At 36.7% G+C, this 13,666-nt stretch overlaps 1 protein-coding gene across 2 annotated transcripts in view; it reads right to left on the bottom strand.

Annotated features, from left to right (window-relative positions):
- EFHC1 (EF-hand domain containing 1) overlaps nt 1-13,666 on the bottom strand; it is a 73,486-nt gene that overhangs the window by 22,285 nt on the left and 37,535 nt on the right. For both annotated transcript variants that reach the window (XM_054490757.2, XM_054490759.2), the window contains one exon: nt 4,162-4,382. In XM_054490757.2, coding sequence (XP_054346732.2) covers nt 4,162-4,382 — 221 coding nt within the window. The remainder of the gene's footprint in view (nt 1-4,161; nt 4,383-13,666) is intronic.

The following is a 13,666-nucleotide window of genomic DNA, read 5'->3' as shown; positions in this document are numbered from 1 at the left end:
TGCTACTTGTGTTAAGATTACATTAAAGGTAAATATAAGTTTAAAGAAAAAACTCTAGAAAATACTTATGCAAATATATTTTCTACATAAACAAATATAGTCAGAAAAAATAACATATCACTTATACCCTTCCTCTTTGTGGATTTTGCATCATGTTCACTGATCACAGAAGTAACTGATGATGCTCTAAAGTAACTCTCAGGGCTAGAGAGAAACTATTGCTGATGTCCACTGACCCCTTACTACAAAAGCAGGACCTAGTCCCACCCCAGTGAGGGTCCTGTGTAGCACACATTTTCTCTTGTATATACCTCCACAAAATCTTTTTATATATTATTTTCAGGCACTTTAACAAGTAAGTCCATATAGTCCCTAGTACCATCCATAACAGAGTATTTCTTTAACAACAAAGGACTATTAAATTTGTCCACGGCGTACTACTTGGAACACTGACCCCAAAATCACTTGCTGGGACTGTAGTTAATGTGATAATCATGGCTAGAATATGACTAGTGGATTTAGCAGATGGAAAATGACCTAATTTGCTTCAATTGCAAAACCACTACTCAGTGAATTTACAGGTTACTATGGACAGAGGAACCCTGAGCTGACGGCCTACATGCTAAGCATCTGAGTTTTCTCTGGAGGCTAGGCAGAAACTGCAAAGTGGTGGTATCTGAATTTGCTTTGCACTTGTACCAACAACACACAATGAGAGCATCCTGGCTGAGGGGCCAGTAGGGAGGTCACTGAGGGTTGAAGGATTTTGCAATAAGAAGGTAGCTATAAAGCCTCTGGGCCTTCTTCTCAAATTCCTATTGTATTTTAACAAACTTTACCTGTTTTTCCTGAATATACTCACTTCCCCTGCCTGGAATAAAGACCTTCCCTAAATATCAGTCCATATGCATGGTATCCTGGCATCTTGCTTCTCATACTTCAAGCTACTGCTTGGGTGGGTCCCGTTGTAAACTAGATGAACACTCATCTGACTATGGATATCATCACTCCTAGATACTCCTGCTCATATGATCCACTTACCAGAGTTTCTGTCTGGACATCTTCAACCAAGCTAGTAGTACATTTAGAACCCCAGAGTACCATAACCTTCAGATACTGCTTTCAGGGGCAGTCTCCATAGCAGATTAGCTCTCCTAGTTCTGGTTTCTTTCTTTTCCCTACCAGCAAGCCTCAAGATGGAGCCAGCCTGACAGAAAACACATCTGGCTAATGCATTTATGTTTACTTATTCCTGATCTAGCAGAGAAGCTTGACTTACAATCAAGCTTGGAATTGAATATATCCATTTCATATCCACTTCTATCCCTGCATTGGCTTGTCTCTAGCTTTATCCCTCTAGACTCTGCTACAAATTCCTATCCCTGGTTTCCATTTATGTTATTTAGGGTTAAAATGACTGAGGTATAATGACTAAAAAGCATTTGCTGATTGGTAATTGGCATTCTATTTATCTCTAACAAATTTCATGGACAGGTGGAATTTGTTTATTATAGAGCTATATATTATAGAGAAAGTATGGGAAAGAAACTGACCAAACACTATAATTAATGTGCCATACGTATAGATGTTTTATTATATAAAATTAGTTTTATTATACAAAGGGGCTGGGATAGAGCAAAATAACCAACCAAAATCTACAGTAGATCTTCAGTTCCCCTCTGCTCTTTATCCAGGGCTTCCCTCTCTTTTCTTTACTTCAAGATAGGTTAGGAGAAAAAAAAGATGATAGTAATAAGGATGGGGAACAGAGGTATTCTAAGACTCAAAAGCTTTCATTGGCTCAAAAGACAGATCAGGCCGGTGCGGTGGTTCATGCCTGTAATCCTAGCACTTTGGGAGGCCAAGGTGGGTGGATCACCTGAGGTAGGGAGTTCCAGACCAGCCTGGCCAACATGGTGAAACCCTGTCTGTACTGAAAATACAAAAATTAGCTGGGTGTGGTGGCACGACCTGTAGTCCCAGCTACTGGGGAGGCTGAGGCACAAGAATCGCTTGAACCTGGGAGGTGGACGTTGCAGTGAGCCAAGATTGCACCACTGCACTCCAGCCTAGGAGATAGAGCAAGACCCTGTCTAAAAAAAAAAAAAAAAAAAAAAAGGTCAAAGTCCCACCAAGAAAAAGGCATCACTATGTTGCAATCTCTCACTACTCTACCTCCTGGTTAGATAACCATCCTTATCTATAAACTGAAGTGGTAAAATAGTTTCCTTGATCAAAATCTAAATCTGTTCTCATGGTATTTTCCCCTGTGTACTGCATCAAATGCTGCCAAGAAACTTGGGGGCAGAGGGTTTATCATAATTCTTTTTCTTTTCACAATGCATATACACCAGGAGAGGGTTTATCATCATTCTTAATCAATGAACACATCACTGATAAAGAAATCTATCAGAAAAAACTGACAGCAAGAGGTACTATCACCCACACTTCCTTCCAGAAATTGTATTGCCTCTGGGAACTCACAGCATACTAAAATCCAAATCCTTCTTTGTAATCGTTTCTATAAAATATTATTTCTAAAAGTTTTGCCTAAGACATCACTTCCTTTTTGCAGAACACCTTCATAGCCAATTTTCTTCAGTCCAGTTCAAGAAACATATTATATACCTCCTATTTATTAGGCACTGTATTAGGTACTAGGAGAGAAAGATGAATAGGACATAGTCCTTGGCCTCAAGGGAGTTACAATCTAGTACAAAAGATTCACTAGCAGATAATTTAATATAATAGAGAAGTGCTAGTAGAGGGAGGCAGAGAATAGCCCAGGAATAGAGATGAAAGGCTTTTAGCCCTACATGGAGCTTTAGAAAAGACTTCTTGGGTAAGAAGCCTACGCTGGGTATTGGAGGATAAAAAAGAGCTGCGTGTAAGAACAACAGAAAAGTGGTTCAAGGAGGAAAAGCACAAGCAAAAGTTCCTGGGAGTAAAACAAGATGCTGTACTGGTAGAACCAGAGAACTCAGTACGACTGGAGGCCAACTGCAAGCAAGAGGAGCAGCCGCTGGAGGGGAAGGCAGGGCCCTGGCTGGAGGTACTCAATCATTCCATAATTTTATTCATGCCTTTCTTTTGAGGAGAAAGGGCCCAGTGATATTTTACACACATGTATGAATGGGTGTATTTTAATTGTCTTTTAATTGTATGAATGCATGTATTTTCATACATCCATTTCATGAATGGGTATCATTTATTTTGTCAATCTCCTCACACTTTATTTTTTTATAAATAATGCTACAATACACGTTCTTCCATATACATTTTTAGAGTTCCCAAAGTATATTTCCAGGTAAAAGATATGAGATATATCTATATCTATATGTCATAATATAAACTATATTATGTATGTGTCCTATCATATACATCCAATATCATATATTATAAACAATATGATTTATAATATATATAGATATAGATATATATTATATATTTTATATATATATATTTTGAGACAGACTCTCACTCATTCTGTTGCCCAGGCTGGAGTGCAATGGCATGATCTTGGCTCACTGCAACCTCCATCTCCCAGGTTCAAGTGATTCCCGTACCTCAGCCTCCCGAGTAGCTGGGATTACAGGTGTGCACCACCACACTCGGCTAATTTTTGTATTTTTAGTAGAGACAAGGTTTCACCACATTGGCCAGGCTGGTCTAGAACTCCTGATTTCAAGGGATCCGCCTGCCCTGGCCTCCCAAAGTGCTAGATTACAGGCATGAGCCACTGTGCCCGGCCAGAAAATATATATTTTATTTACTTATAAAAATAAAATGTCTATTTTATTTTTTTCAAAATAAAATAGACAACAAATTGCCTTTCAGAAAGTTTACCCTGATTGGCTTTCCTATAAACAGTATATGAAAATTCCCATTTCTTCATATAGGGCAAACACTGGATATTGTGAATCTTTTAAAATTGAACAGATCCAAAAACATCATTATTTTCATTCTATTTCATTGATTATCAGTTAGATTGAGGGTCTTTTCATAATTTGTTTGTCATTTGTATTTCTTCTTTTGTGAACTACTGTATTACATATACTTTGTCCATTATTTATCGAATATTTGCATAGAAGTCTTTTTTTCTTAAATTTCTACCTCAAAAAATTAGTTTTCTCACCACACTAAGAAGTACTATCTGATTACCTGTTTTACCGGAGGTAGTTCCTGCTTGCTCACATCAATACGTGGTAAATCAGTGATTCCAAACTTCTCTTTGTAATACCGTCGAGTAAATGGATCACAATCATAAATGAAGAAAGTTCTCCCAAGCATAGTGAGTGATTTCCCAACAATGAAGTCTTTAGCAGTATACCATTCCAACACTTCTTGGTCAGAGATTTCTAGCACACACTGAGGGAAGTTCTCTAATATAAGATGGTGTTAGAGAGAAAAGAAAAAGGAATGAGTGTGTCAAGAAAGACAACACACAACAGCCAGGCATTCTTGAGAACCTGAGGGAGTGCAGTCTTTTGCTCTGGTCAAGAGTCAGGGTCTCCCCTACATTCCCACTAGAACACTTGGCTGTGTATTTCCATCTGTTGATAGGACACATACATAATACAGTTTTTGAGAAGTCTCTCTCCCATATTCAACTCAAACTATCACTATAAATCACTAATTTTAGCAAATTAATGCTTAAAATAAATCACTACAGGAGGAAAGAACAAATGTCCTTCTATAAGTATAAAGTCTTAGGTCCAGGAAAGATCCAAGTCATTTAGCTCAAATTCCCACCCGTTTATCCATTCATCCAACAATTACTAGTGACCATCTATATCATGTACTAGGTGCACTGCTAAATACTGGGATTATGATAATTAACACTGTAGACACAATTCCTGACTTCATGGAGAAAATATTCTGTTTGGGGAGACAGACACTAAAAAATTATATAAATAATGGTTTCATTTCAGGTTGTAATCACTGCTATTAGGACAGGGGGCAGGGACAGTCAACGAGATGATGACAATAATCCATTCATGTGGGAATAAATAACTTCCAAATGTAGAATCAATCTTGCATTTGTGGAATAATTCCAGTCTTGTCTTACTGTTTCATGAGAACTAAGGATTAACTTGTTTAAGATTGATTACCTGCAGCCTGGCATCCAAGGAAATCTTAAGAGTCAATCAGTTCTAGCAGAGTGCCACATCTTATAGTTGTAACCACAAAGCTTTGGCACAGAACCCTGATGACAAGGGGGATGAAAAGTAGGCTGATGTTCTCCTAACTAGTAATTACTGGATTGAAAAACTGGAATAAGGCTAAGTTTCTGCTATAACAGGCATAAAAGTTTGAACTCCAGCCCTTGATCATGGCGAAGGAGGGCCTGGTATTTCCCTAATAATGCATCTTATTAATAACAGCTCTATACTCCAAAGGATCTGTCTCCCTATGTCTATTCCCAACCCTACTACCTCCCTTTGAGCTTCCCCAGGAAGTGATGGGCAATGGGGGACATAGCTTGTGATTATATGAACTTCCCTTAGTATACAATATTCCAGGAGATCTGGTATATATGTGTGTGCTGTCCAGCCATCTGCCTTTGTTTGCTCAACAGATTATTTTTTCATATAATGCTGGATCAGGTTTACTGATATCTTGTTTAGGATTTTTGCATATATCTTCTTAAGTGAGAATCACTGTAGTTTTTCTTTCTCATGGTGACTTTGGTTTCACTGGCCTTTTTAAATGAAAGAATTAAGAAGTTCTTCTCTCTAAAAGGGTTTGTGTTAAGCTTAGAATTACTTGTTCTTTAAATGTTTGTCAAAAATCATGTGTAAGATTATCTGGATCTGCTGGATTTTTTGTGGGAAATGTTTAAACTAAATCTATTTCTTTAATGGTTGAAGATATTTGGTTTTCTATTTCTTCATAAACAAGTTATAGTTTTTTAAAACTTTGCTCATTTTGGCCAGGCACAGTGGCTCACGCCTGTAATCTCAGCACTTTGGGAGGCCGAGGCGGGCAGATCAAAACCATGCTGGCTAACACGGTGAAACCCTGTCTCTACTAAAAATACAAAAAAAAAATTAGCTGGGCGTGGTGGCGGGCACCTGTAGTCCCAGCTACTCAGGAGGCTGAGGCGGGAGAATGGTGTGAACCCGGGAGGCGGAGCTTGCAGTGAGCAGAAATGAGGCCACTGCACTCCAGCCTGGGCAACAGAGTGAGACTCCGTCTCAAAGACAAAAACAAACAAAACAAAACAAACAAAAACAAAAAAACACAAACAAAACAAAAAAAAACTTTGCTCATTTTACCTAAGTTTTTAAATTTATTGGCATAAAGTTGTATTATTATTTTATTTTATGTTTAATGGCTATGGCACTTTAAAGAATGCTGTTTTTTTTTTTTTTTGAGACAGTCTTGCTCTGTTGCCCAACCTGGAGTGCATTGGCACGATCTCTGCTCACTGCAAACTCTACCTTCCGGGTTCAAGCAATTCTCCTGCCTCAGCCTCCCAAGTAGCTAGGACTACAGGCGTGTGTCACCATGCTGGGCTAATTTTTGCATTTTTAGTAGAAATGGAGTTTCACACCGCATTAGCCAGGCTGGTCTCGAACTCCTGAGCTCAAGTGATCTGCCTGCCTTGGCCTCCCAAAGTGCTGGGATTACAGGTGTGAGCCACCACGTCCAGCCACTTCTTTCATTTTTAATATTGTGTATATGTGCCTTCTTTTGTTTATCCCTTCATAAATCTTGTCTATAGTTTGTTACTTTATTAGTCCTTTCAAGGAGATGACTTTTGATTTGACAAATCTTCTCTGTTACCTTTGTTTTCAATTTCATTATTTTCAGGCTCTTATTTTATGATTTCCTTCTTTTAATTTCTTAATATTTTAATTTTTTAATTCTTTAGATTTCTAACTTTTTAAGAAATATGCCTAACTTGTCATCTTTCTTCTTTCTTAAGTAAGCATTTAAAGCGATATATTTATATTTTCCTCCAAGTACCTCTTTTTTTTTTTAGAGTTTTAAGAGTTTTTGCTACCATTCAGTTCTAGGTATTTTCTGACAATATATTTTTTGACTCATGGGTTATTTGAAAATACGTTTTTCAGTTTCCAAATACATGGTTGTTTTCATGTTATATTTCCAAAATTGACTTCTAACTTAATTTTGTTGAAAATTGGGTGTTGGGTAAGTATATATATATATTTATTAAATGAATAATAATATTATTCAAGTCTTATACATGTTTATTGGTTTGTCTTTTTGATCTAACAACTATTGAAAGAAATGTTTTAATGGCTCCCACTATTACAGTGTATTTTTCCAGTCTCATTGAATAATGGTGCTATAGATTTTTCTTATATTTTGAACCCATGTTATTACTGCATTCAAGTTTAGAATTATTATATTTTCCTAGTAAATAAAATATTCTTGCAATAGGTAATGATCCTCTTCATCTCAATCAAAGCTTTTTGCCCAAATGTCTATTTGTATTATACTAATATAGCTTCATCAGTTGTTTTATACCTCATCCGTTTCTTTTGCTATTTATTTGTCTTTTTAAAGATATTTGCCTATATCTTAAGTATGTTTTTAAAAACGCTTTTATATATTGTTCATGGGAGGGTAAATGAGTTCAACCACCATGGAAAGCAGTGTGGTGATTCCTCAAAGACCTAAAAACAGAACTACCCATTCGACCCAGCAATCACATTACTGGGTATATCCCCAAAGGAATATGAATCATTGTATCATAAAGAAATGCAAGTGTATGATCACTGCAGCACTATTCACAATAGCAAAGACACAGAATCAACCTAAATGCCCATCAATGACAGATTGAATAAAGAAAATGTGGTATATATACACCATGGAATACTATGCAGCCATAAAAAAGAATGAGATCATGTCCTGTGCAGGAACATGGTTCAGCTGAAAGCCATTATCTTTAGCAAACTAATGCAGGAACAGAAAATCAAGTACCACATTTCTCACTTATAAGTGGAAGCTAAATGATGAGAGCACATGGACACATGGGAGGGAACAATACACACTGGGGTCTATTGGAGGGTGAAGGGTGGCAAGAGGGAGAAGATCAGGAAAAATAACTGATGGGTGTTACGCTTAATACCTGGGAGACAAAATAATCTGTACAACAAACCTGCATGACACAAGTTCACTCATAAAACAAACCTGCACATGTACCCCTGAACTTAAAATAAAAGTTAAAAAAAAATTTTCAAAACTTGTTATATATTTAATCCTACCACCCTTTCCTATGCTATTACTGTAATACATTTCAGTTCTACTTTGATATTTTTAACTCCCACAAATTCAATATTGTTCTTTTAATTTGTAAGTTAATGATTATTTAGATTTATCCTACTTTGCTATTTTCTTTATTCACGACTTTTTGTATCTTAGACTTTACTTCTGCATTCATTTTCTTTCCACTTGAAGTATACTCTAGAATTTTCCCAGTAAGGGTCTGCTGTTAGTAAAATCTGTTTTGTTTGCCTGGAAATGTATTTCACCGTCTTCCTGAAAGACAGTTTCTCTAGACATTAAATTCTATTTTTTTCTCAGCACTCTGAAGATATTATTTTACTGTCTTCTGGTAATCACTGTTGCTACAGAAGTCAGTTGTCATTCTAACTTCCATCTGGTATGGGTTACCTTTTTCTTTGGAGCTGCTTTCATGATCTTTTTGAATCTAGTGTTCTTACATTTGTCTATGACATATCTAGATAGGAATGTATATTTTTACAACTTTACTGAGGTGTAATTGACTACAATAAGCTGCACATTTTTGGAGTATACAATTTTGATGTTGCTTGACATATGTATTTACCCATGAAACCATCATTACAATCAAAATAATAAACATCCAATCACATCCAAAAGTCTTCCCATGACCTTTTATAATCTAACTCTCCTCACCATCCTCATGCAATCACTGATCTATTTTGCTTATTTATATTGTATTTTCAATAATTTTACACCAATGGAATTATATGGCATGTATTTTTGTCTGAATTCATTCTCTTAGCATAGTTACTTTGAGATTCATTCATGTTGTTTCATACATCAATAATTGTTTTATTTTTTAGTAGTATTCCAAAGTACTGATATACAATAATTGTTTACTCACTAACTGTTGACAGACATTTGCATTCTTTCCAACTTTTGGCTATTATTAAAAAAGCTGTCATAAACATTCACATAAGTTTCTGTGTGGACATATGTTTTCCTTTCTCTTGGCAAATACCCAAGAAAAGAATGGCTGGTTTGTATGGTAGATATATGTGCAATTTTAACAAACAAACTGTCAGCTGGGCACGGTGGCTCATGCCTGTAATCTCAGCACTTTGGGAGGCCGAGGCGGGTGGATCACGAGGTCAGGAGATCGAGACCATCCTGGCTAACACGGTGAAACCCCGTCTCTACTAAAAATACAAAAAATTAGCCGGGTATAGTGGCGGGAGCCTGTAGTCCCAGCTACTTGGGAGGCTGAGGCAGGAGAATGGTGTGAACCCAGGAGGCAGAGCTTGCAGTGAGCCAAGACCACGCCACTGCACTCCAGCCTGGGCGACAAAGCGAGACTCCGTCTCAAACAAACAAACAAACAAACAAACAAAAAAACCTGTCACGCTATTTTTCAAAGTGGTTATTTCAGTTTACCTTCCACTAGCAGTGTGTGAAATTTTCAGCTGCTTCACATCCTTGTCAACACTTGGTATGGTATGGTCAGTTTTTTTAATTTTGGACGTGCTAGTGGGTATACAGTTGTATCTTACATGGTTTTAATTTGCATTTCTCTAATAAGTAACTATGGTAAATATCTTTTTGTGTGCTAACTTGTCATACATGCATGCTTTTGGTGAGGTATCTATTCTAATCCTTTACCTATTTTTTATTTGGGTTGTTTTACTAAGTTTTAAGAGCCACTTTATATATCCTATGACAAGTACCTTGTCAAATATGTTTTACAAATATTTTTCCCAATCTTTAGCTTTTCCTTTCACTTTCCTAACAGTGTCTTTTGAAAAGCAAAACTTTTATTATTTACGTATTTATTTTTAAATTTTAGACTCAGGGAGTACATGTACAGGTTGGTTGCACAGGTATATTGCATAATGCTGAAGTTTGAGCTATTGATTCTGTCACCCAAATAGTGAACACAGTACCTGATAGGTAGTTCTTCAACCCTTGTCCCTCTCCCTTACTTCTTCCTTTTGGAGTCCCCAGTGTCTATTGTTCCTGTCTTTGTGTCCATGTGTACCCAATGCTCTGTTTCTGTGTTAATTCACTTAGTATAATGGCCTCTACCTGCATCCATGTTGCTGCAAAGAATATGATTTTATTTTTTATGGCCATATAGTATTCCATGGTGTATATGTACCATTCACACATTTTCTTTATCCAATCCACCAGTGATGGGCACCTGGGTTGATTCCATGTCTTTGCTATTGTGAACAGTGCTGCAATAAACATGAATGCAAGTATCTTTTGTATAGAACAATTTATTTTCTTTCGGGTATATACCCAATAATGGGATTGGTGTAGTTCTATTTTTGGATAAATCTCCAAACTACTTTCCTCAGGGGCTGAACTAGTTCACGTTCCTGCCAACAGTGTATAAGCATTCCCTTTTCTCTGCAACCTTGCCAACATCTGTTATTTTTTGACTTATTAATAATAGCCATTCTGACTGGTATGATTGCATCCCTCTGATGATTAGTGATGTTGGGCATTTTTAAAATGTTTGTTGTCCATTTGTATGTTTTCTTTTGAGAAGTGTCTGTTCATGTCCTTTGCCTACTTTTCAATGGGGTTATTTGTTTTTTTCTTGTTGATTTAAGTTCCTTATAGATTCTGGATATTAGACATTTGTCAAATGCATTGTTTCAAATATTTTCTCCCATTCTGTAGGCCGTTTCCTCTGTTGATAGTTTCTTTTGCTATGCACAAGCTCTTTAGTTTAATTAGGTCCCAATTGTCAATTTTTGTTTTTATTACATTTGCTTTTTTTTTCCCCTGCTCTGAGACAGGGTCTCACTCTGTCGCCCAGGTCTATGATCCATTGGGGGTTAACTTTTATGTATGGTGAGGTAAGGGTTGAAGTTTATTTAATTATTTACTTTTGCATACGCTATTGAATTGTTCCAGCACCTTTTGTTAAAAAGACAATCATTTCTCCACCAAATTGCTTTTTTACCTTTGTCAAAAATCAAATGACCTCATATGTGTGCATCTATTTCTGGACAATTTGTTCTATTTCATTGATCTGTATGTTGATCTCATCAGATTGTAAAGTCTTAGAGATATGGGGCTTATAGTAGTTTCAGATCTCCATTGCCTAGCATAGTGTTTCCTTCATCTATAAGGATGTTCGATTAATATTATTTGAATGACTGAGTGAGCCAATAAAGATGCACAGAAAGTGAGGAAAAACATTCAACTTTCTGGAACACTAAAGGTCTAAGGGGTGTTTAAGATTCATCTAAACAGGCAAGGGCAAGATCAAACTATGAAAGCCAGTCTGAAGGATAACTAACATATTTAGACTTTCAGAACCTGGTTCCTTGGGTTCAAGAGCTGAGTAGAAAGCTTTTGTTAAGCCAAAAAATGTCCTGTTTTGACATTACCTGCCACCTATTGGTAATATGCAATTGCCCTTGACAAAGAAATAACTTTCAGAATTTCTGATATTTTAACTCCATCCATTATAAATGCATAATTTTGATTTATCTTAGCTACTTAAAAGGAGGCCCTGGTTGAGAGGACTTTTGAAAGTTACTCCCATAATTTCCTATTACTGTCTAATACAAACTCTCTGCCTAGCCACCATCTCTTGGGCGCCCCCAAACATGCATACTTGTTCCTAATTCCCAACCTTTGCTCTTGTTCTTCTTTCTAGTGTGCTTTTTGTTCTCTGCCATTCTAAATCTGAGTCTAATCCCAGCTCTTCCACAAAGACTTCTTTAGTTTTTCAGGCCCACACCTTTCTCCTTCTGACCTCGGTCTGCATGACTTAACTAATTACATAATCAGATAATCCGGTATACTCATGTTATTACTTAACAGCTTTGTGTATTTTATATGCCTTGTCTTCTCAATGACACTAGAAATGACTGAAAGATAGGATTCTAGGAATGGGAGTTACATTTTGTCCTCCATGGCATTTAGCATGTGAAATCGTTCCCATAGCAGATTATTTACCTCTTATTTAATTGAATTTAATAAAAATCACCCATTGGATAAATGCCTTTGAGAGTCAATTAGACATCATTCTTTTAACATTACCATTCTAGTTAAAGGAATTATGTAGCTGATGGGAACATAGCCTTTTCTGTACGTCATGACTGATACCTTTTTTTTCTTTTTTTGAGATGGAGTCTTGCTCTGTTGCCCAGGCTGGAGTGAAGTGGCGCAATCTCCGCTCACTGCAGCCTCTGTCTCCCGGCTTCAAGCAATTCTCCTGCCTCAGCCTCCTAAGTAGCTGGGACTACAGGCACCTGCCACCATGCCCAGGTAATTTTTGTATTTTTTAGTAGAGAGGGGGTTTCACCATGTTGGCCAGACTGGTCTCGAACTCCTGACTTCAGGTGATCCTCCCACCTTGGCCTCCCAAAGTGATGGGATTATAGGCTTTAGCCACAGCGACCAGCCTGTTTCCTACTTTTTAAAAGAACCCTATATATGTCACCAGGCTGCCTCTCCATGCAACTTTGATAAAAAATTTTTAATTGGGAAATTATAGAAGAGGATAATTATATATTAAGTTTTCAATATAGGTCACATTGATAAGGCAGAGACAAACCTGGAATCTGTCATTTAAAGGGATTTAGTTTCAGTGAGACTTTTCATGCCACCCTGAATATATTCCTATTCATTTTCTTTATCTATTGTAAATCTAATGTTTGTTAGCTCCTAACTGCATGGATTTCAGGCTTGTTTAAGCATTCTGAAAGGCCAAAATTAGTATATTAGTCCCATTGTCATTGAACTCTAAGACAGTTCTGTAGAGAACTGATTATAAGAATATGTATAGTAGGTAGAAGCCAAACTATGTTGAACTAGGGCACAGATCCAGTTGTTTCTACTTGAGAATACAAGCTGAATTAGCAGTTATTTTCATTTTTTAAAAAAAAATATATAATATAAACTTTCCTAATTCTAAAATGATGACAGTTTTCACTCCCTTTTATCCTTTTCCCCAATCTCATTCTCCTCTCCTCACATGCAATCATTCTAATGCAGCTATGTGACTGAATGTGTCCTATGTATACTATGTTTTGCATGTGTTATGGCATTATACATCTAATTTTATGTATTTTTTCCTACACAGCACTATGTTTTTAAGATCCATCCACTTGCTTTCTGTGTACATCTTGTTTACTGCTTCTAACTACTGTATATTAATCAAAATGTACCTTCACTACATTTTGCTTATCCATTCTCTCGATGGAAACCTCCAACTCCTTGCCCACAAATAATACTGCATTTTTCATAAAAAAGCACTGTGCAAGCGAAGCAATACGTACAGACACGTTGAATTTAGCCTCAGACTACACGTTTATTTATAACCTCTAATGTAGACAAACTTCTTGCTCAGTACCTTTTTCTTTTTTTTTTTTCTTTTTTTTTTTTTTTTTTTTTTTGAGATGGAATCTCACTCTGTCACCCAGGCTGG

The sequence above is a fragment of the Pongo pygmaeus genome, chromosome 5 (genome assembly GCF_028885625.2).
Source record: "Pongo pygmaeus isolate AG05252 chromosome 5, NHGRI_mPonPyg2-v2.0_pri, whole genome shotgun sequence".
NCBI classification, from domain to species: domain Eukaryota; kingdom Metazoa; phylum Chordata; class Mammalia; order Primates; family Hominidae; genus Pongo; species Pongo pygmaeus.
This window is presented reverse-complemented; position numbering and strand designations above follow the sequence as displayed.